Raw genomic sequence first — 24,667 nt, 5'->3', positions numbered from 1 at the left:
CTGGTCTGGTGTACCTCATGTACACCTCCATCCTGATCACTGCATCAGAGGCAATGTTCTCCATAGGAAATAACTGAAAAGAGTGCTTTACAGCAATTTACTTCTGTAATATTACTCTCTTTTTTCATAAATTAATAAGAACAAGCATGAAAACCTTTAACTGATAAATCTCTCATTTTCTGCATAACACTGAATTTCTGATGACTTCAAAAGGAAGTGCTGAGAATTTCATTCTCTGAAAAAAACCTCAATTTCCTAGTAAATTATTTCAGTATTTTAAACACCATGAGGACACTAACATAAAATGAATACATACCAAAATGTAAGCTAGCTAAATACATTCTGTTTGAAGGCAAATCTAACTTTGCCAATATAAGAGACTTAGAAGCAAGACTGATTTCCCAGAGTTATAAAATGTATTGATTTATACATGTAATGCAAAACAAGCTTTTTACTCCCCCTACTGTGGAAAATGGTATGAAAACAGAAATTAAGGCTGGCATTTTCCAGGTTTTATTTATTCTGTTTAATATCAGACTGAAGTAAAAGGGCAGAATCTGAATCTAAGTTAAAGCTCAGAACCTTCTGGGCACTAAGCATCTTCTAAGTATTTTCTCCCACAATCTCATTCTGCTCTCTTGGATAGGAAAGGCAGAGATTATCATTCAGTCATGCAATTATAAAACATTATTAGTCATAATACAAAGTTATTAATTGGACTATACTTTAAATGAAATCCCAGTATTCTACCTGTATCCATCTCATCTACGTTGCTGAGGAAATCTTCAGGTGTTGTTGGTATACTGTAGCATCCTAATCCCAAGCCACTGTCTGTACTCTGTTCCCTGGAGTGGTATGGCCCGCTGCAAATTGAAACATGAAAAAGACTCAGTAAAGTGCTCTGATAGACACACGCTCCTGAGCACAGTGTTGGAAGAGATCACAGTAGGTTACATATTAGAAATAGATACTGAGTCATTAAGCCTCATCTTCAACTAATGGCCACTGATTAGCCAAAATCATATTTGGGGTCACACCAGCCCAAATAACAAAGTAATTGAAGTGAGGCCACTCTTAAATTTTGAAACACACACATGTATATATAACTCCATAGCTGAAATCAGTTCTGTCAGCCTAAAAAGTTGTGTGTACTTATACTTAGGTAATGTACCTGTTCTACCTAGTCTTCTACATACACTAACAACAGAATTAAAACCACCTGTTACAATTTATTGCTTTTTCTAAGATTCCTTTTTGAAGCATAAACGGAAAGATTTCAGATCAGATGCTCAGCCACACCCTGTTTACAGTAAGTAAACAAAAGAAGACAATATAGAGACTCTTTTAGAGAGACAGCTGTAACAGTCTGGCAAAAGCAACAGAAGCAATTGCCTAATGAAGAAGAATGAACTTGCCTGTTCAAGAAAGGATCAGATCCATTATTTGCAATAGGCCTCATGTCCTGTGTCATGGCAGGGGTGCTCACAGCTGTCTGAACTGCGACCATGTTTTCTGAGTCCATAGGAAGTTGTCTGCAAAGAGCAGCTTCCTGAAAAGACAAATAAATACATGGGAAGGGTTATTCCAACAGCTCTGAAATACTATAGTCTTGTAACAAGTGAACACGTAACATATACACAGAAGGAAAGTAATTCTGAGTGATGTCACTGATGAGTATTAGTTTACACTGATATGAAGAAAATCTTGATGTAGACAGACAGTGTCTCTCATACCCACCTGTGCTGGCTTAAAGCACCACAGAATCTAGCTGTCAGTTCTACCATGTCTGGAAGCCAGGCCTGTAATTCAGCAACTATGAAGTACTTAACATGTTACAAGAAAACCACGGGAACCAAGACTGTGATCCAATAATCTTTAGAATGAATACTCTGCCTAATAATAAGCATTTGCCTAATGACCTGTCTCATGTCTGCTATCTGCAGGATGACAAACAAGCAATCAGAGCCAAAGGGACTTATTTTGCAACTCTTCCTGAAGGATAAATTCTTCCAGCATTATTTCTGTGAAACACCCATGACATCTAGTGGTACAGAGTTCTATATAGAGGTTGTCTGATTCCATTGGGATGTTCTCAACAAAAATCCTAAGACTTAAAAATAATATAGCTGTATCTGTTTTTACCATAATTTACTCAATTTATTTTTTTTAATGAAACAAAGTAAATATTTCATTTAAACCAGTAGTTTAGAAAGTAGAAAACTAGTAGAAAACTTCTAGTAGAAAACTTCTCTCCTCTGAATCAATCATTCAGTCTTCCAAGTACAGAAAGGATTAACAAGTTTTCAAGGGTAGAATATGATGTTTTACTATGTTTTCGATTATTTTTTTCATTGAGGAAGAGTGGTCTGGGCTCTTTCTGAATAATGTAACACATATTGGTGCCCATTAATACGATGTTTCCTTCATAACAAAACTATCAATATATTATTGATAAATTATGATTTAGATGATGTTGGTATTTAGCAAGTGTTAAGAACATTCTTATGATTCTTAATAGCTTATGTATGATAGGTTATGTTTATGATTAAATTTGTCAAGTGACAATTTTAACGGTGACATTTCTATTAGAGTTTAATCAGCTGGAGTCTGTGAAAATGTACAAACCTCAGAGAAGGCGAAGTTGTCTTTTTTAGCTGTCTACATGCAGATATTTTCAGTACTTTTTTAAAATATAAGAATGACATTTATAGCCACACGAGATTTAGACAGGCCTTCCAAAACAAATCATTTCTAAGCTGAAAAGCCTGCAGCACCCTAAAGAAAAACTCCGCCTATCAGTTACATAATCTAACTTCCTGTCTCTTCTTCGTTACAAGAAACACCATATTTATTAAAGAGTTACTTGATCTACTCTCCCTTAGGGAATGGCTCACCTCCCCATGTCTTTATTTCAACATACTGCATGTTGCTTGTAATATTAACTCCATGTGTACTTCTAAAATGTGGAACAGTAGACTCTTGCATACTGGAGTCAGATTTGGCTGGGGAAGCAGACAGAGCACTGGCTCTGCCATACATGACATATTCTGCTGAAGGTCATTTGTTCAGAAGTCACATTGCAATTTTAGTACTGCTACAGATGTCAGATTCCTTTGCTCCTTTGACATTATTACAGCTATGGTCAGTAGTAATGGATCAACTACACAATGTCCAAAGTTGTATGGTATTGTCCTGTTCTTATTGTCCTGTTCTCTATTCTAAGCATGACTAAAAGGTTTTTAAGAAGAATATTTGTAAATCTCCTACCCTAGGATAAAAGTCTGGCAAAAATTAGCAGAGATGTCCCACAGCCCTGTAAGCAGCAATATTAGAGTCTCAGCCATGGCAGGGAGCTCTCAGTCTTTGAATGCAGGAGGGTCCTTCCACTCTGGCCAGCAGAGACCATTTCTGGCATTCAGCTAAGAAAGGACCAAATGCCCTTAATGATCTGCTTGGCATGATGACATATATAAACCCAAAGAAGACTTTCAAAATAAGTAACAAAATAAAATAAACCAAAAAAACCCCACAGTATTCTGATATTACAAAGTCATGTCAAAAACTTCACGAGTGGTTACCTTCAAAACACTTTAAAAGCTTCACAGAATTACAGTGAGTTGAATGATTCACTGCCTCAGAACACAGTTCTAATGTAAACCGTTTTTTAGCTGCATGCCAGACAAGCCCAGAAATTTCTTGTCACGTTTCCTAGAACTCTCCTTGGCAGAACTGACCTGAGTTCCATCCTTAGTTGCCAAACCCTCATTTCCAGCTGCGGGAGATGAGTGAGAGCATTTTTATAGTGGGTTTACATTGCTGGTAGATGCAATTCCTCTTCTGCCAGTCCTCATACTTAGGGTGCAAAGCAAGAGATGTAGCCATTGCCTGTGCCACCAGTAAATCACACCCTTGTCAGGTCTGTGCAGTGGAAGGAGCACAGCAGCAAATTTTTCTCTTCAGGTTGTAGCAAGGCCTACTCCATGAGGACAAGACAGTGATAGATGTGCCTCTGCATATTCCTCCACTGCTTCTTCAGCCTCTTCCAAGCCCCTATAACCTTCTGTGGAGAATTCATGCAATAGGAGCCCCTGGACCAGAAAGAAACCTCAAAGAAGTGTTGCCTTTTGGGGACTATTTGTACCTTTCCACATACAGTGCATAATGGCCCCGGTGCACACAAAGAAGTGCTGGGGCACCTTCTCAGCAGGACCTTTCAGAGATTTCTGACTGACATTACCTCTATGGACTTCCATTTCCAAGAAGCTCTTAAGCAGCAAGCAGATTCTCTCTTTTCCTTTGGGAAGCTGGCAAAACCAAATTAGTATGAAAGAAAATTAACTCCTTATAGAATGACAAAACCGAGTAAGGAAACCTTTAAATAGATGCTATCATACTGGTTTTCTGAAATGCTGCCCGTCTTGCATGTACCCAATCTAGGGTTCTAGCAACTATATGAAGAGGAGGACAAAGAAGGAAAGAAATTCCCCAAGCCAAGAGCTTCCAGAGCTATGACCTCTTCCCAGCTGGGCATGCTGCTCCACCCCAGCAGCTGCTGCCAGGAATGGCTGTGGGGAGCCAGCAGCTGCTACTGGGCTGAAAGGTTTGTGACCCTCCAAAGAATCTTTACCCTCTCACTCAGACACTCTGCACCTCCTCACAGCTGCTAGCAGCAGCATACACACTCAGCATTTTCCCCTTAGACAGATTACGCTAGAAAAGCAAAAACAGCAAGGGAGGGTCAGGTCAGGAGTAACTGTACTTGAGCACTGATGACCCGAGGGGTTCATTGTGCCCTCAGCTGCCAGGGTTCAGCATACTGAGGTTCCTGGAAGGAAGTGCACAACATTCTGTTAGGAAGAAGAGATTTTGCATCTTGCTTTCCTCCCTAAGAGTTACACCAGTTGCAAAAACTTTAGTAATGCAAAGGGATGCTGTACTGCTTCATGCAATGTGGAGCTTCAGCAAACCCCACAGGGGCAGGGTGATCCTGGGCACAGTAAAAGGGAGTCTTGACTGAGTATGGCACAGCTGCAGAGTGCTGTGAATGTATCGGTTTCAAAGTCAGCAAAGCAGCAAAACTCCCTTGTGTTAATGGCACAACTGTTTTGAAGCCTAATTTGCTCGTCTTGAATCAAAAATAGGGCCAAAGAGAGTAAAAATAGCTAAACTTGTTGTTAGCTCGATGACAATCATGACTAAGGTCGTACCAGATATCCTCACTCTCTTCTCACATCCATCTCTATCATGAGCTCTTGATGGGAAAGGAGAAGCTAAACAAAAGACTTGAGACCCCTGCCCATGTCAGAGACCACCACCTTAATCATGTGAAAGCTGTCATTTTTAAAGGTACTTAGAACTGTTAAGTGCAGCATTTGCAAGGCAACAAATAATGATATTTTTTTGATAAAGTGTACTTCTTTCATGCTGTTTCTAAGAGAAACAGGTCATTTTTTATCCACTAAGGAATCTGATTAATATGCCATGCAAACACAACACCAGTAGTGGACTTGTCTGTAACAGATGAAACACAATTCTTAAAACTTTATTTTCTCAAGGCACTATAAAGAAAGTTACATATCTATTTTGTATAATATGACATTGTACATTCATTACATAGAGCTGAAATTTAAGACATAGAACAATAAGCAAATCATCCACAAATAACCAACTCGGAAAGTCTTCAGATCAGAAGTATTCATGTAAGATGTGAATGTGATTTTATTTTAACTAAATGGCAAAGGGTGTAGATTAAGAGAATAGGTACTGGTGTCAAGAACAATTCCATATGATCTTCTTTTACCTTCAGTGAAGTATGAACACAGTCTCCTATGCAAACCAAGTTAAACTGCACATGAATCAGTGTTGCTCTTGATGCTTACGGACAGACAGAGAACAGAATTTGGCCCTTACATGACTATTAAAAAAAGGTGGTAAGAAAGACACCAGGTCTGTAACTTCTGACTGATGGCCATTCCATGTTCTGTTCAGTGCTACTTTTGAGAAAAAAAAAATGCAATGATCTGCCTATATTAGCTTTTTGGTTACCCTACTGTAAAACCATAGCTAGTCTTGACAGTAACAGAGCTACTAACTGAGCTTGTTAAAAATTTAGATGCACTGAACTAAAGCTCTTGAAGAAAGTAAGAGTATCTTTGGTGTTACCTGTCGCAGTAACTCCTCCTGACGCATCCGAATTCGCTCTCTCTCCATCTGGATTCTCTGGAGCCTCAGCTTCTGCTGCTGCTGCTGCGTGCTGAGCGCGCCAGGCAGGGCCAGCAGCGGCTGCGGGGGGCGGCTCTGCTGCGCCAGGGCTGCGCTGGGCGGCAGCTGGGGCTGGGCGTTCATCACTGTGGAAAGACAAGACCTCATGGCACCCGGGGAACAACTGTATTTTCAGGTAACACAGGGCCCAGGAAGCGTGCTGCTTACAGGAATGCATTATTAGAATTTCTACACTTCAAGTGACTGAGAGAACTACTCCATCTGGCAAGATCTGCACTAACAATGGCTTAATAAATGCTTTTTAATGTTCTGAGCGTATCAAACAAGAACACTTACAATAAAACAAGTATTTATCCTGGCATGTTCAAATATTTACCTAATAAACTAGTAAATAACATGAAAGGTTTTCTTAATGGAAAATTCCTAAAAATGTGTGCCTGTAATAGGCAGTAAGCTAGTAGAAATATTTCATCTAAACATTTTCTTTATTGACGGATTTAAATCAATTATTGTTTTGGCCACTACTACAAAAAAGTTAAAATACTCTTAACCTTTTAAAACCCTAAACCCATAAATAGCTCAACAAATTATTGTTATTACCAGAAGTACTTGCCAATTAACAACTGAAATCTTTACTGTTAGGACATGGCTCATCAATCCCTCGCCTTTGGTAGGATATCCACAAAGTCGACAGGGGAAGAACATCATGGATGGCAGGGTTAGAAGCAGGACCTTTAGTAAGCCAACCTGAGTTATACCCAGCTAAATCCCTTCACTTGCTGACAGAAGGAAGTTGCTGAGCTAGTTAATGCCACTTAGATTGTTAATGTTTCTCAAATCAGCATCATCTTTTCTGATCAAATTCAGAAAATACAAATCAGAGCCGAATTCTCTGTGAGATGGACATTTTTAGTCATAGAACTGCTATGAAAGAAATTGCAAGTCTGTGTAGTTCTCTGTATGTCACTGGTGCCAACATGTCACAAAGCTAATAGAATGCTCTGTCACCTCAGATAGCAGGTATCACTCCTGACTTACCAAGACACCTTTTTTCCTGTCTATGGTGCTTAGAATAGCATCCAGCACTGACATCCTCCAGACAAGCCAGGAGTGAAACATGGTGAATTTTCAACATTTTAACTCTGTGGTTTGTTCAGGACCCAGGTTAGATTTACCACTCGTGCAGATCAGGCCTAGCTCCATGGACCAGGTGTGAACTAGCCCTGGGCCATCTCCAGGGTCAGTCTGGATCTAAGGGCGGCTTTATCACCTGTAGGTGGTGCAAAGCCCACACTAATAAATCCTTCTGGGCTGTGGAAAGCATGCAGGCACATCCAAACTGTCTTTGCAACTCGTTTCCAGAACCAGGTGTTCTGGAGAGTACTGCACAGATTGATGCCAGTGTGTCATCCCACCGGGAGGTTTAGATTGGAGATTAGGAAAAATTTCTTTGCCAAAAGGTTTGTCCAGCTCTGGCACAGGCTGCTCAGGACAGTGGTAGGGTCCCATCCCTTGAGGGATTTAAAGCTGTATGGTTGTAGCACTTGAGGACATGGGTCAGTGGTGGCCTTGGCAGTGCTGGGTTAATGGTTAGACTCAATTATCTTTGAGGGCTTTTCCAACCTAAATGGTTTGATGATTCTGATTCTATCAGACCTGTGCTAGATCTTCATACAATTTCATATGCAACACTATAGGTAATGTCAGGCAGGCTTTGTCCTGCAACCCCACCTACTTGGGCAAACCCCAGCACCCAGGCAGAACACCAGTCTCTTCAAAAGAGGTGTGGCCAAGTGTGATACAATTGTTTCAGGGCTAAGACTTCTTACTGATTTACTAATTTTCACTGTGTCCGTTTTTCAAACAACAAGGAAAAAAAACCAGAATAAACGAAGTTGCTTGTCTTAAGGGAAGAGTTACAATGCATAAGAAAACAGAAAAATATTGTATCTGGAACACTTTTATGCATGCTTGATAGATCTGATATTGTCTAGGCTTCAAATTAATAGTGAATCTTTAAATACACCGGTAGAATAAAAAGAATCCCAACAATGGACAAATTACCCTTGTGGTATATACTTGAGCTTAGTTTGTGAAAAATATTTTACCTAAGTGCTTTTCCTGGAACTGCTCAACTGAACCAGAACTGAACACAGGCAGTAAAAGTGAGTTGGTATCAGCTGATAACTCTTTGTCACTAATAGTCCAAACAAGCCTAGTGAAAGGAAAGTCTCCTGTCAGACCCAGTGAGCAACTTAACAAATAATGACATTCTACAAATCTCTGTTCCTTGTGATATAATCATATGGCACATCTGTTGTGCTATTTATGATGTTTTAGTAATGCCTGCTTTAATTTATATTTCAGTTCTGAATTTGTATTTGAATGGTATGAGTAACATAATGGAGTTTGGATTTAAAAAAGAAAAACCCACAGTTCACATTCCAGCTAGACTGCCCAACACAGACCCCACTCCCAGTACACTGACACCATCAGACACACCAGGGGCCCTTGACAGCTCCTCTCAGCCAGAGCTCTGCGGAGCCTTGGGACCATCACGCTGCTTTTGAGAGGTCAAAAAGTTACTGAAGACAAACAAATGGTCTTCAGTAAGCTTCAATTCACTAGGCAGGGTCTGGGACTCCAGTGCAACATTTCTAAAGTTGGGCAAAGAAAAGAAATATTCGAAAGTTCAAATCTACCACCCTGCAGTAAAGGAGACTGGGTCTAACATAAGAGAGGAAAAGTATTCATCATTACAGCAGACAGACTCAGGGAGGTCTTGAATTCAGTTCTCTTGAGGAAAACCAAATTTATTTTGCAAAATGAAGTAAGTCTTTTAATAAGCAGCCATTAGACAAATATCCAGCCCAAATGAAAGCAAGAAAAAATATGGAGCTAAGTTCCAAACCTGAACTATGCAACCACAGTTTTCATTGCAGTCCACTGAATTACAACTATTTGGTTTACATCAAATTAGACCTATGTAGTTTTCTTTTTCCAGTTAGATGAAAAATGAAAATAATCTTTTATTGCTTTTGTTTGCTTTTAAATTAATATTTATATCCTAGTGAATTAGGTTTTCTGACATTGTAGGAGACCTTTCTGTTGATGACTTTGCTGGATATATACTAGGCAAGGATTATTTTGTGGACAAGAGACGCTTCTAGTTGCAGAAGCCAAAACATGCAAGTGTCAATAATTTTTGACATTTGCATTGAACTGATTGCACCAACTTTTATTATGTAAGTGTCAGAAGTGTCTGGATGCAACTGTGGATCTTTTTGCTCTGTTTATTGGCAGCCCAGACCCAAACTCAGATGAATTAGCCAGTGCCAGGTCTCATACAACACAGTCTGATGAAAAGCAAATGTCTACACAGGTTAAAAAAAAAAATTAACCCAGCCATACTACAGTTCTGACTTAGTCATGACACTGTAAAGAAAAAAAGACCGGGCTCCCCTCCTTTTCTCACTCCACTTCAGTCAACAAAGAGCTGTTTGTTTCATTTATTTCCCAGAAAGAAGCATTAGCCTTCTAACAAGGTCAGCAAAAAATGCTGCTTTTCAGTTCTGGTGCATTTTGTTCCAAAAATCTGTGAAGTATTAAAGCAAAAAGTTGCACTATCCCAGTGCACAGAGACTCCTTTATTCAGATTTCTGAGCTGAAAATAGCTATATAGAGATTTCTCAACAGTTTCAACTGTTAAGGTCTGGGATATTCACATTTAACTAATCTTTCCTGTCTTCAATGATTTAAGATTAAAATAAACAATACAAACAACCTGCAGGTGCAACATCAAAGCTATGATTTAGCAGGAAGTTATTTAAAAGATTAGAGATTTACTCTGCAAGCACTTTTAACAATAAATCAGTAACCAAAAGTGATGATGGGGGCTGCTTGAGTGGAGAGACAGCTTTAATGCTAATAATTAATTACTGATGACTGTTAGATTTAAAATATTTAATAAATTATTTTTACTCTTGCTTCATGCAATCTTCAGCTTTTACATTTCATTCACTTTCAAACTATGGAAACGACCCTCCACTCTTGCACTGGCACATGTTTGGATTACTACCCTTGAGGGGAAATGCTTACACCAACAGGAACTTCTTTGTGTCAAAATTAAAAATTACTAGAATCTGAAAAAATGCCAACATCTCTCTTGAACACATCAACCTTTAACACGTCAAATTTACTAGATGGCCAGTTGTTGGTTTAAAGGTGTGTGTCTTTTGATTTAATTTACATGATACTGAAGTAGATTCCTATTACATTCTGGACCTATTAACCATTATCCTTAAACATAAATAAATTACTCCATTTGAAATCTGCCTGATAAATCACTTGTTAGAGGTTTTTATTGCAAATAACCAAAACTCCCTCATTCTTTTGAGAGCTGCAACACAAAACTCTCATTCCCACAGAACGTGCAAATCCTCTATAATGCTTTCAGCTCTCCTGTAAGTAATCATCAGAAGTAGGTGCCAAGATTATTCACACTGACCACAAATGAATTGTGTTTGCTTCTTTCAGGATATCCAGTAATTAAAAATGACCTGGAACAGGAAGCCTTTCCACCATGCAGGTGGTATGAGGGTATGGACTACAGAGAGGCAAAAAGAAGTTCCTCTCAGTTTCACACATTTCTAGCCAAATTTCCAGCCAATGCAAACCAAGACTTGAAAAATCCTGGACATTAGTGAACACTAAAATACGTATCATCTATTTTTGAACACTTTGGGAGTTTCTGTGTTCTCCAGAGACTAGCTTTGACATAGTTACCAAAACTGCCTTTTATCATCCTTAAACAATAGTAGCTAACACCTCTTTTATCATGGCAGGATACGGAAACTTTGGTTCATAAGTTTATTGTTCCTAGATAGGATTTTGGCATTGTTTTATTGATTGGATTTCCTGGCTGGTTAAAAAAAATGAAAGCAGAGGTAAAGTGCTATAACTCCAGTTGTCCAGACCCCTTTGAAAAACCGCTAGTAATACAGCTGAAAGCTAAACTTCTTAGATTCATGGATGATTTTGTATTAAACAACAACCACCAGAGGCTCTTCACAATAAAAAATTCTAATCTCTAATACCCAATGTCCTTCATCTTAGAGAACCAGTGAAGTAATAGTGAAAGCCATCCTGCTTGTACCACTTGGGTCATGCTTGCTTGTGGCTCTTGACAGAGCACCTTCTGAGGTAAGGTTCTCTTCTTCAGAAGGAAAAACAAAAACAGAACAACCAAATAGTTCTTCACCTGGAGTTTGATACAAGAAGTAAATGTGGTTGAACTCCTAGGATCAGTGCATACACTGACCCAAATGAAGTAACATCAGGTTTTCCATTGTTTTCTGCCTGAACTGGTTGATTCATAAAATGGAGACAAATATTACCAGCTTCCACCAGAGATGAGCCATTTTTTTTTTTATAGTCAGTATTTACATGTAATCTGATCAGGTGAAAGTGGACATGTCAAGAGCAAACTAAAGTACATGTGGCACTACAAAACGAGTAGCATTTAATTTAAAAAATCTTACAAAAGGAACTCCTGTAAAGACCCAATTTTTCCTCCAAGTCTTGCTACACATAGCTCAAAATCATCCTCCACAATCTTTTTACATCAGGGAATGCCATGAAGGCAGAAGGGCATGTGTAGCTCAGATTCAGGCAGCAGAGTGACCCTTGGCTTGGTGCACTGCAACTGCTCTTGCCTTCCTCTCAGGCACAGGGGATCCCTGGGGGTTGGGCTCCTTGTTCAGGGACCTAGGCCTGACAACTGAAACAAAGATTTAGAGTTATCCCTCCTTCCACAAATGACCCTCGATTCTACTGCAATAATTGATTGGCAAGAGATAGTTAATACCTTATCAATCAAGCTGGAAAAGACTCTGTTTTAGAATGGGCAGAAAAATAGGATCTCTGCAGAATCACATCACAGTAAATGAAGTTTCTGATGTCCTTATGAAGATGCAAGAAGTACACTATTTCTTCTTGTCTTCAGTCTGAGGCTGATCACTTTCCCTTTTGCTTCCAACAACAAAATATACACTGAAAACATTCCTATTAATGCAGTGCTTTCCTTAGTATATACATCTACAAATCATAGAAGAATAACAATTGTAAAATGTTAAGAAAAAACAAATTGAACAAGTGTGAATATAGGCTAACCTGCAAGAACATGCTTTCAATCTATGTGATGAATCTTCCTTTTCATTCATGAAACGTCATTGCATTTAGTGGTGGTGTGTAAATGAGCACAGAAACTTGCCTAGCACATAAAACTTTTCTGTAAATTTAACAAGATACAGCAAAGGAAAAAACACCTAATGCGTTCATTCTATAACATTTAAAAGGCAGTACTTCAAATATTAGTGTGAAAACTAACACTAATGAAGTGTTCACTTATAGCTCATAAATAGGCAACATAAAACCATAGTAAGAGAAAAAGCAGAAAAATACAGCAGATTTTTAAAAGTATGACTACTAACTTCAACCAACTCTCACTATATGGTTTTGTTTGCCTCCAACACAGGCATACTATGATTTGGTATCGCTTAGTCACACTCTGTGCTTTGATACAATGTTTGTAACTGCCTTTGTACAATTCCCAGCAAATATTGCTGAAAGGAGTTTATAAACCAAAGCATCAAGCTGTACAAAACAAACCATATTTTCCTCCTTTTCATAAGAAGTACAAGGAAAACTCATATGTTAGTAATTGGAAATGCAGACAAGTGTGCAGACCTGAAATACTTAATCCTTTTAAATGGCACATCTTCAGAAGAAAAACTTTTTGTAGTTCCTACAGGACAAAAAAAACCCAACAAAAAACCAACCAAACAAAACCCCAAGACAACAAACAAACAAAACAAAACACCACAAAGCTAAGGCAAAAGACAGATGGACAGACTTCATTTGCTGCAAAGTCACAAAATTAGGGCCAGAAGAGTGGTATTGCTGGGTATCCAGCTCCCACTGCTCCTCTCATGCTTGTGAGATGTTGGCACAATCCCTGCTGGCCCTGGGGTCTGGCGGCCAGGCCAGCACTGGCCGCTGCAGGGGGGAGCAGACCCAGGAACGCTGAGCAGTTACACTGCTGCCAGCACAGAGGAAAGAAAGGCCCTTCCTTTTGGCTACAGCAATTTAAAAATAGAGACATTCTACTTCAGCACTGGAAACGACAGTCACATGTATTTTAAACTGCCACGTGAAGTATTCAGAGGCTGCAGTGTTCTGTGCAGATAACTTCAACCTTTCTATGCAATTTCTCTATGCGTATACATATGCATATACACACAGTTTCTAGATTAAATCTTATAAGATACACTTTTAAATAAAACAGTGTCACATTTAATGTGCCTTTGAAAGCCATCACAATGAGAAAAAGTTCACCAATACATATTGATGGAATGTTTTCTGGATTAAATAAATATGGACACTGTGTAGAGCTTGATATTATTTCTAGTGGGAAATTCAATCAGAGGTCTGAATGACTATGCCAAGAACTGCATATGTACCTACACAAAAAGTAGACACTCATCATACATACATATATATATATTTATATATGAAGGGTACTGAATGACAGACTGCATTTAAGGGGACAGATTTTGAAGTCTGTGGAAATACCTTTATTGGGCATCTGAAATACCTTCAAGAACAGACTTTTCATTTGGTATAGACTTTTATTTCTAATCCTTTGAATCTCAAGCAAGATCCTCCCCTAAAATTCAGTATACATGTGTTTTAGTCCAGATTTGGCTTTCATTCACTTCCACTAATAAACTGAGGGCAGAAATGTTCTGTACACTGTCCTGATTTATGGCACTGCTGAATTTAACTAGGGACAATGTAACAGATGTTAACATAAGCGGAGGAGTTGGTATGAACAAAACCCCTGCTGTCCTATTCTTACCTCTTGGCCATTTCAGCAGTGCTATAAACAGACTGACCCACATGCAGCTGTGGTTTGAAGCCACAGCAGAGCAATTGTTAGTTGTATCATGTGCTCTGACACTCCGCAGATAACCCAACCTTTCAGATTTTATTCAGGTTTCTTCTGCAGATATCCATTCTCACACTATGGTTCGCAACTGCCCACTAAACCTTGTAACATAACCAACAATCTTACTGCATATATGCAAGCAAGGCAGTTGATGCAACAAAGGTAGGAAAAAAGAACTGAAGATTATTACCTCAGAGGTCAGATTAGGTGTTTCTTATAAATTTAAGACAAAAGTAAATATTGCACTACTTCTATTGGTTATCATTAGCAGACAAATGTTCAGCATTTTCTTGGCATGTGAAGAGACAGCATTCATGAACCAACTGCAAGTGGACAATCAAAAAATCATGAGATCAACTTATCAAAAATTAACCAGAACAAGAATCTGCCATGTGTTTTTAAGTCTGCCTTTTTGACATAGTTTTGTGATCTTGAGCATGTAAGCTCACCTGTTCTCATCTTCTTGAGCAGTAGAAAAGTTTAAGCTTCAGAAGTTAAATGTTAGGGACTATTTGTAATTCTCAATTATACGTGAAAATGTTTTCTTCCATTTTCAGATTTTCCTTAAAATTTTAGAGTTTTCATGGCTTTATTTTCACTAAGGCTTAAATCTGGCAATATCAGACTGATGTAAGTTGATAATTAAATTTACACTTGAAGTGTTAAACAGAAACAGCAAGGGAACCATACCATTTATAAGAATTTTAAAATTCATATTGCAAAGCCAACTTTTAGTAGTTTGCAAGTTGCTTCCAGTGCAGAACCTCACTATGCAAAAGCTCCACCACCATAAACTAACACACAAACAAGCTACACTTTCTGACCTGAAGAAACACAGTGGACAGGTTACTGTTACTGAAGAAACTGTGGACAGGTTACTCAACAGCTTGGACATAATATGGGAGGCTTGTGGGGGTTTTTATACCACCTCAGAACAGAAAAGCACAGACAGAACTTATTTTTCTATGTGTAACACTACATCAAAAAGCCAGGGAGGCTCTCAAACAGAACATGAGATGTTAGAACTTCACCCAAACAGTACAAACTCACTTGCTGCCAAATCAACAGAGCGGAATATTAAGTAAATGAAGGGGAGAACATACTGTTAGGTCTGATAGCAGAATCAGAGCTGCCTTCTTGAACCAAAAATTACTTTGACAAACAAATCAGGAGGCGTCTCTCCTACGTCTTTTGTGTTTTCACCAGAGAGATGCCATCCAGTACTCACTGAGATTTGGCTGGGACATTGCCATGGACCTCTGTGGCGCCGGTGTGGACGTGGCTGCAGGATGGTGGCTAACATGATTCAGTGGCTGGTTCATAGGTTTTCGAGGATCTTGCCATGTTGTAATTTTTTCTATGTGACTGAGAAAGAAAAGATACAAGCTTAACATAAAATACCTGGTATATTATATAAACAGTTAAGCAAAATGAAAGTCCTACTTGGTTTTCTTATTCCACGTCTGCCCTTGTCATCTCACCATCACCCAAGGGAAATTATCTATCATCGGGTTGTTTACTTTTTCTTCTTATCTTCTGCCCCTGCTGTTCTAATTCCTTTTGCTCTACTGTTGAATAATTACTTTTACTTGAACAATCGGTAAATTCTGTTGTCATACTGCAAATATGTAATACACACTCACCTTCAGATTATTTAATTGTCCAAAAGTTGTTTACACTTGTCCTACCAGTCTTTTTCTATATACTCAGTCTCACCTGTGATGCAGAAACAGAAGCAGAAGCTAAAATGGACATCTCTCCTGTTCTGTTTGTTTATGAATTAAGACCTTGTTGAGAAATGGCCTGCTCTGATATTAGGACAGAGAACATACTGCCATAACTGCTTCTCCAACCTGCTCAGATCATGGAATTCCCACCCATAAGGTCCTGCAGTGCTCCAATTCAGCAAGCGGCAAATTATATCCCAACAGGGGACCCTAATTAAAGAAAAATTAAACCAAAGCTGAGTTTGGTTTGAGTTTTCAGATCTAAACAGCTGAGTATTTTACTTGGATTTCAGGATTCTGTTCCACCTGTTGCACCTTAGGCTTTTGTTAAATGCCTCCTGTTTGGTGTCAGCTTCTTGCTTTGAAATGTCACCATTCCTCTGAATTTGTGCTGCTGCTTTGTCCTGTATTTTGTAACTGCAAAGCTCTAATCCCTGACTTCCACTGCAGCCACGCCGAGACATCCCAATGAGTTTAAATCAGCAAGCAGCAGCATGAGGGATGCCAGTTCTCTTTCTGCTTGTATTCACCCCAACAGCCAATGCATCTCAGTGGGTTCTATTTTCAGACTTTTTTTTTTCTTTTTTTTGGGGGAGGAGGGGAGGAGTATTAGGAAATTCTGAGCAACTCTTCTAAAAAGGTTGTAGGAGAACTGAGAAAGACAAACTGATTATTCTGTAAGTGCGCTATCACCTGAAATAACACAAACACAGAGTTTGACTAACAGCGTAAAGCTTTTTGGGGATACTTTTATCCAGGCTTGAACACAGAGACTGAGTGTGGGTTTTTTGACTGAGCCACATCAAAGTGAAGCTGCTGCTGAGTGGGAAGCTGGTGACTCAGCACACGCACAGCCTTCACCTCTGACTCATAAGCCCCGCCGAGGGAGCCACACTCACACTGCCTTGGAGCACCTCCAGCCAGCCAAAGCCAAACATTGGGAAATCTGTTTACATGTCCTGGAGCAGAGCCAAAGCATTGCCCAACCTTCTCTCTGTCCCTCTGTTCCCTGTAAACAAAAACAGCACAAAAAGTGTATTGGAAGTCAGAGGCCATTCACACTGCTCTGACATTGTGTGATGTGGCAGATACGCCTTTATACAGATGGGAAGATTTTTAAATTTAAGAAAATTACCTCAGGGACACAAGAGTTGAGTCTATTGTCTGAGCTTGCTCAGGGTACTGCACTGCAATTTCTGGCAAAACTACAGCCAGAGCCAAGCCCCACACTATTCCAGTAACCACCACCAAGCAGGATGCAGCAGCAAAAGGCTAACTGTGTACAAACTGACAGAGTATTGGGCATCTGTAAAAGTCTAGTATCATCTACTTCTTAAAAACCTCAGCTCTAGTATTCCTTTTTATGTGATCTTTATGTCTTACAACCACAGATGAGGAAAATGCAAGATATGAATGGGAGTGATTTTTAGCTTTAGAAACAATTGCCCTATGTGCACAATTCTCCAATTCTCACAGAAACTAATGGAATTGGTGTGTATATATGACACTGCACTATCAAACTGGGCTACGTGCTTACCAATAGTAGTTACATTTATAGGGACATTTAGAGTCCTCCAAACCCACTGCTCACCAAGGGAACACCACCTCCTCCCTAAAGATGGCAGCAGCAGTGGTACCACTGTCATAGCTCCATGAGTGCTTTGCCTTTAGGTGGTGAGTTTGGCCAAGGGTAGGGCCAGGAATCTCTGAAGGGCATCAAGAGGATCAAGAAAATGCTATAATTAGGTGGTACTCCACAGCAGCTTATGGCAGCTGTTGGAACTGGTGGGAGGACTAGCTGGGGGTGCCACAAAAACGAGCAACTGTTGCCAGACCAAATGCAGCCTGTCCCCCTCAGCACTGCCCCCACGCCTGTCCCACCAAGGTCACCTTGTGCCAACACCTGCTGGCTCTGCAGACCTGGGGATGCACTCCTGTTACTGTCAACCTTCTAATCCAAAAGCAGGAAGAATTTATTGTTCACTAGAAAACAGTAGGTGAGAAACATTTTAGATTACCTCTCATAAAAAACCCCTGTACATACGCTATTGGTTTTACTGGATATTGAAAGAGAAGCTGTGAATGCTTCTTGCTGGGAAAGGCAGGACATGGTCCAACAACTGCATGAGGATACAGTGTTCTGTCCTTAGATGCAGTTGGATGTCTTTTTTTGCCATGCTGCTTTTCCCCTTTTCTCATCATAGACTGGGAAATTTCAAGAGCCAAGTTCTGCTCTCATCATAACGTGAAAAGACTTTACAGCAAGTACAGCACCATGTCCTAATGCCATTCATTCACCTGTGCATTTGATAACTGTAACTCTTTAAGTAGACTGCAGCAGTCCTCATGATGTAGGAACTACCTTCAAAGTTGTGAGACAGTCACTTCCCTTACAAGTGCTTGAAAGTCCTGCAATTTCAGTAGGACAGCCCCATTTTTATGGCTTGTCACTCGTTTACAGCTCTGTTAAATTCAAACTTAAGTGGAAATGAGACTGAGTTAAATTATGATCTGAATCATATCCTGCTAAACACAATGAGTTTCATGCCGGCACGAACCCACACAGAAAATGTTTGCAAAAAATTCTTCATTGGCATCAACAGTTTACATGCCAGACTGTGCAGACAGCAAAGCATCAATGTCATTAGGCCAGCAGTTGCCTCAAGACTGTTTTTCAGTTTATGTTCACATTACCCAAAAAAAAAAAGGAATGTGGGAAGTTTAACACAATGAACACAGATAACTCAGTGCTAGCTTCTCTTCACTCCCTTGTGGTCACACACTGTGATACCACAGTTAATTATCTAAGAACACCTGTCTTACCCACAAAGTGCATTTCACTGTTCAAAGGCACTGTTTCTGATGTGCTATGAAGTATTTTCTTTAACTAACATGCAGCTTTATCTCATACCTACTGCAAAATTTTCAAAATCTGTTCTACTAAAAAGTGTAATAAACTATCTTTAAAAGATAACGAGAAAACCGTCACAGTGCAACTTCAGACATCTCCATTTGGTTTTGCAAGGCTATTGTACAGACCAGGGATACAAGATATGTAGCAATATTCAGTGTTTTCAGGGAGAATTTTGAAACATCTAGCCCCAGCATCTACAAAATATGTATTGCTTTTGTGTTCAAAACACAGCATCTTGTGATTTCAGCTACTACTGAAAGTATTTGCATATTATGAGTCACAGAGAGGCATGGGGGGGGGTGTTAGTATAGACTGGAGGGGGTTTCTTACTTTCAAATACATCCTTTCAAGCAATTATATGGAGATAAAAAATCTACTTTTTTTTTCCAGCAAGCACTAAAACAGATGAAAAGAAGATGAAGGACTAGGGCCTTTCTTTAAGCTACCTTGCGAAGATAAAACTTGACAAGTGGGTAAGATGCTCCTTTCATGGGACAATACTTTGAAATAGAAAAATCAGATAGCTACAGCATATTTTCTGCTATTTAGCACAGGTGCCTCAACATGCTGAGGTTTCTTGATGTTTCCAAAGGTCTGGGGCAGACCAAAGGGCACTTGGGCTGTTACAAATAAAATCAGGTTTGAAGTCTCTTCCATTTTTCTGCATTCTAAATGACAAATGATGCATGAGGTAGCTGAAGGTCGCAGCTGGATCCTGCTGGAGGAACCACAGCCCACGAGCAGGCAGCCTGCTCGTGGCTCCACGGCAGTGCCACAGGGCAGCTGCTCCTGCCAGCAGCCTGTGCTGCCAAGATGATAAGGATGGACACTTGAACTTGCTGAACTTGCAAAAACAAAACTAGCTGCTTGTTTCATCTAGATTAACAGACTGATCTGCCTGAGCCTGCAGCCCCATGTGAAGAAAATGGAGAAAAAGATTGGGAAAGAGGAGGACAGAGCCAGGCCATTGCTCCCAACAGTGCCCTGCGGCCAGGACAGCATCAGCTGTGAAATGGCTGGGACGGTGTTAAACAGTTGGAAAGAATGAGACTATATCATTCCTTACATCACTAAAAGCACACAAATATAAAATCCAGTATTTCTCAACCACTTTTCTTTAGAGTGCAGAAATTAATAACATTCGGCCACTTTTTGGTGTGGGAGTTCAAGTGATGCTCTGCAGTACTCCAGCTCACAAGTTTTAGCTCATCAAGTTCATGGCACTTGCTTTTTCAGATGCCGATAATGTTTCATGAAAATTACATGAAGCTTTAGCAAGCGGCCACAATGTAATTATTAAACTGATTGAACCATGGACTTTGTTCTCCTGCTGCATGTTCATCATCATCTCTGATCTTGAAGCTGGAACATTACATCTATATTTGAATATTTATTACTCAGTGCTAAGTAACTCCTTCAGTGAAGAGAATTGCTCTTTTCCTAAATAAGTTTTAGCATAATTTGCTGTGAAGAGAACTTTGAGAATGTCCTGCTAAGCTCCCCTGTAACTGACTGATTCTATTGTTGGTGTACATGGAGGTCTTAAAAAACGTTAAACTAGTTATACAGAAGGATACAAAACACCCTTTGAGTTCTATTGACAATTTAACCTTTAGAATTTGGATGGAATCCCAATTCTTGAGAGAAAGAAAAAAAGGTACTGAATGAAGCTATTATATAGAGCATTCTTAGGGTTTTTTAACATATACAATATATAATAGCATTAATGCATTTGTTTACTTGATGAGTGCCTGTAGCATTCATATTTAAAGCGACATTAATGTTTTTATTAAAACCATGTTTATTTTATTTAGGGGAAAATGTACCAATTTGAAGACAATGCATTCTTTTGTGAGAGATGCGTGACATTTTCTGATGCGTGCAGTTTCTGAAATTGTTGAACAGGTAATAGAATGAAAGGTAACTGTCCTCTACTTGAGCTAGAGGGCTATCACCAGGTCTTGTTGTGAATGCCTCACTTTACCAACACAAAAGTCATGTCAAAAGGGACCATATTTAGGAACAATCACGGCTTGCATACATAAAATGTAAATTGGTGCTGTCTTGTAACAATGGGAGAACTGGCCCAACCTCATGAACACTCTTTGACTACCAAGGTGGCATTTCTAGACAAGCTGTTATTACTTTAACATATTCTGCATTCTGGTAGAAATTAATACATAACAAGAACTCCCCCTTAACTATAAAGAGTTCCCTTATACGGACACATTGAACAGATGCTAGGACAGAAAAACAACCCAGAGCAAAGCAGGATACAAAATACTTTTGAACTTATAGAAAAAACACCTAACATTATATTTTACTGCACTGGCTGGAGGCAGAGAAATGTATGACTCCACAGAATTTAGTCCCCAAATTCTCCTCTGTAATCTAGATTTTTATTTCATGTTTTGCTTTCTGAGTCTGTCAGAAAATCACCTTTAATGTTTCCAGGGCATCGTGCATTTTGGCTTGTTCATAACAAAAAACAAAAAAGGGAATTTTTTTTCTACTACTGGTGCCTTTTTAATCAGAGAATTTAGAGGATTGAATCAATTCTTATAATACCAATAAGAGATTATTTTACTATTTAACTAACAATTATGCACTGTTTTTGCTTTGTAATTTGAAGAATAACTTGTCAAGAGCTCAGATCATTACAATATATTCAAGTACATTTCTGTAAAAGGTTTTTGTTGAGGAAATAAAAACTATTTTCTACTCTGTAAGTAGGCCCATCTGCAATCCTGCCTGCCTTCTGATTTTGAAATCACACAGAGAACAGCATTTCTTCAAAAGACAACAAAATATTGTTACCACAATCTCTAGAATTTCTTTCCACAAATGCAGAGCATTTGTTTTAACTTTTTTCTGTGACAAGCTTTTGAACTGCTTGGTCAGGTTTTCCAAACAATAACACAGATTGGTTTGAGGAATAGCTTTCCCAAACAGACAATCCTCCTCCATCAGAAACTGAACACTGGCTCAAAATACACACATTTGTACAAAGCAGTTCCTGGTACTGCAGCTCGCAGTCAGAGTTCATTCTCACAACCTCAGCTTTCAGGTCAGTACATTTATTAAGCTCCAAAAAGGTCAAAGTAACTTCTGTTCTCTGAACTTCTCAGACAGCAATATTTACATTTTATTATGTATGCCAGTAGCTACAGCACAATAGACATGCAGAGCCATACTAGATACTAATTTTTTTTCCCTCCATGACCCAAATTCCTAACCAAGATTTACATCTTGTAAGACTTTAGTCTGCCAAAGAGCAAATGCAAAAGCATTTTCTCCTATGATTTAGTTACAACATAACCAACTAAAAATAATGTTTAGGCAACAAATTTCATGAAATATATCACAGACATAACTATTTAGATAAATAAAATTACTTCGGGTCTATATTTATGTACCTCAATAGTGGTTATGAGGTAGATAGAATTATTTAAAATATCAAGCCACTCAAATCTCTCAGTATTTTAGAAAATAATTTGTTATTGAGATATCATCAGGAACAACTTTGTGACTGGTACCTGTAAACACTGAAGTTTTATTCACTTGCCCATGATTCAGTGCATCACACTCCTATTTTTATCCAACCACAAATTCTAGGTTTTGGTCCCTGCTATCTGTCCAAGAGCTATATGATGCAGATTAATTACAGAATGATAAGAACCATTGTTTCAGACTTATGTGTTTAAAGTTAAATAAACACTACAAATTTCTTTTATCATGTGCAGTATGTACATAAGGACATGAACACATGATTACTTGATGAAGTTGTACTGCCCAAGCATTTCTGCAAGGTCTAAAAAACCTCCCACACGTCTCTATTGACCCACCTGCAAGTCAGTGGCACTGGTGACACTCTTGCAGACACCAGAGGGGTTGAGAATCCTATCTAAAGAATAACCAACAAAGCTGCTTGTCGTTCCCCTCCAGCCCCAACCCTACAAATCCAAAACTTGCAGATCTCATTCATATAGCACAAAAAAGACTCCAGACACCACCGGCGGAGAAAGAAGCTATCAGGGTGTCTTTGGCATTTCCTCTGTAAAATAAATTCAATAGGAGAAAATCTGCTTCATTTAAATGAATGCTGAGACAACCATGACCTTGAATGCATCAGGACTTATCTTACTTCCTCCATTTGGACCATTTAATTACTACTGAGAATACGGTAAGGAAAACAGACAATTCAGGAGATACATAATTCTTAAACAGACAAAAAGTGGAACAGAATGTTGCCCTCTTTGTAAGTCCTCAGAAGGTGAGGAAAAGGAAAGTAATCAACCAAACTCAACTGCTGGAGCTAAGGGATGTGGAACATGACTCTTTCCTCTTTCCTATAAGATTAAGAAATCTATTAGGACTTCTGATACTCAAACACATCCCTCACTTTCAGGGCCTGAAGAAATATCTGATGGATTCTATGCAAATAATGACAAAACCCTGTCTTTCACCAACATCAGCATCTTCTCTACCATTCTCTACTACTGATTTAGAGGATTCCTTCACAACATGGAAAAATTTTCATGGCTTTAATCTCTTACACGGCATATGCATGTGAGAAAAATCCCATCACTTCTTCCAGTGGAGTCACGAGAAACAAATTAAAATTGGCCAAATTTCTATAAACATCTGGTTTACCTGTTTCTATTACCCTCTTAATTTTGAAGGTCATCTTAGAATACCAAAAAGAAGGTCTAAAATAAATGGTTCTTTTCACAGTCAGCACTACTTATCCACTGCCCTCTGTTCACACAACTTCAACTTATGAGTTATGTGCTGCAAGGGCCTCAGTACCTCACTCTAATAGACAAGAATGGGATCAGGTTATGAATAACTTTTTCAGAAGCTTCTTACAAAACTGTGACTCAAAACATATTGTTTCCAGCTGTTCAGAACATTTTAGTACACAAAGGTCAGGAGATGTCCTACTTGGATTATTTTTTTCTTTATGATTCATGGTGGAGGTGATTAGCTAGCAGATGAATTTTTCTTGGATGCTATTTCTACCTTCCATATGAGCTGATTAGTTCCCATGGAAGAAAAGGCAGGACAAATAACCACACTAATCGCTAGAGTTCAGAAAGTTGACCTTTTACAATCTCAAAACTAATGTGTATCCAGGAAATCCTGCCAGACAGTCACTGTTTGCAAATGGTTGGGAAATGTGATCATTTGCCATGAAAAACAGATGAAAAGCAGGAGCTCGCTAAAAGACGAAGTCTTTTCTCAAACAAAACATTTCTAAAATTAAGAAATGATATCTCAAAGCTGACAGTTGACCTGAGCTTACAAAGGGTGACAGTTCTGCACTGGTGCTGTCTGTACATGAGAATTTTAAAATGAGACCAGAATTTCCAGTAAGATCTAGCTGAACATAAGGAATTTCTGTCATTTCTGATGCTGCAGTAATATATCCAATCAAACACAGTCTATTTGAAATCTTTTTAAGATTGAAGTACAAATGCAGACCAGCAAGGCTTCCCTTAAGCTCAGAATAATGTATAAAAATACCATGATGTTTAGCAATGTAGGTGCATCTTACTGATTTCTAATGGGGTGCAAGGAACACGTGTCTGAGGATGACTGGTATGAGAAGATGGGTACATATCACAGAAATACACTGTGCCATATTCAAAAGGAATAATGCTGTAAAATCGAGGCAGCACAAATTACACATATTATTAGCAAGTCAGATGCAGTCCCTAAATCTGTTTATTTAGTAATGCAAGAGAGTGACTGATCAGGCAATGTTTAGCCTAGACATTTAACCTGGCTAACAAA

At 39.0% G+C, this 24,667-nt stretch overlaps 1 protein-coding gene across 1 annotated transcript in view; it reads right to left on the bottom strand.

Moving 5' to 3' along the window:
- WWTR1 (WW domain containing transcription regulator 1) overlaps positions 1 to 24,667 on the bottom strand; it is a 42,019-nt gene that overhangs the window by 4,024 nt on the left and 13,328 nt on the right. Inside the window, exons 2-5 of the mRNA XM_063408570.1 lie at positions 15,459 to 15,595; positions 6,163 to 6,347; positions 1,416 to 1,549; positions 751 to 863 (exon numbers count right to left, since the gene is read on the bottom strand). Coding sequence (XP_063264640.1) covers positions 751 to 863; positions 1,416 to 1,549; positions 6,163 to 6,347; positions 15,459 to 15,595 — 569 coding nt within the window. The remainder of the gene's footprint in view (positions 1 to 750; positions 864 to 1,415; positions 1,550 to 6,162; positions 6,348 to 15,458; positions 15,596 to 24,667) is intronic.

Source organism: Prinia subflava, chromosome 11 (assembly GCF_021018805.1).
Source record: "Prinia subflava isolate CZ2003 ecotype Zambia chromosome 11, Cam_Psub_1.2, whole genome shotgun sequence".
Lineage (NCBI taxonomy): Eukaryota > Metazoa > Chordata > Aves > Passeriformes > Cisticolidae > Prinia > Prinia subflava.
The sequence above is the reverse complement of the archived record's forward strand: the minus strand, read 5'-3'. Positions and strand labels throughout refer to the sequence as shown.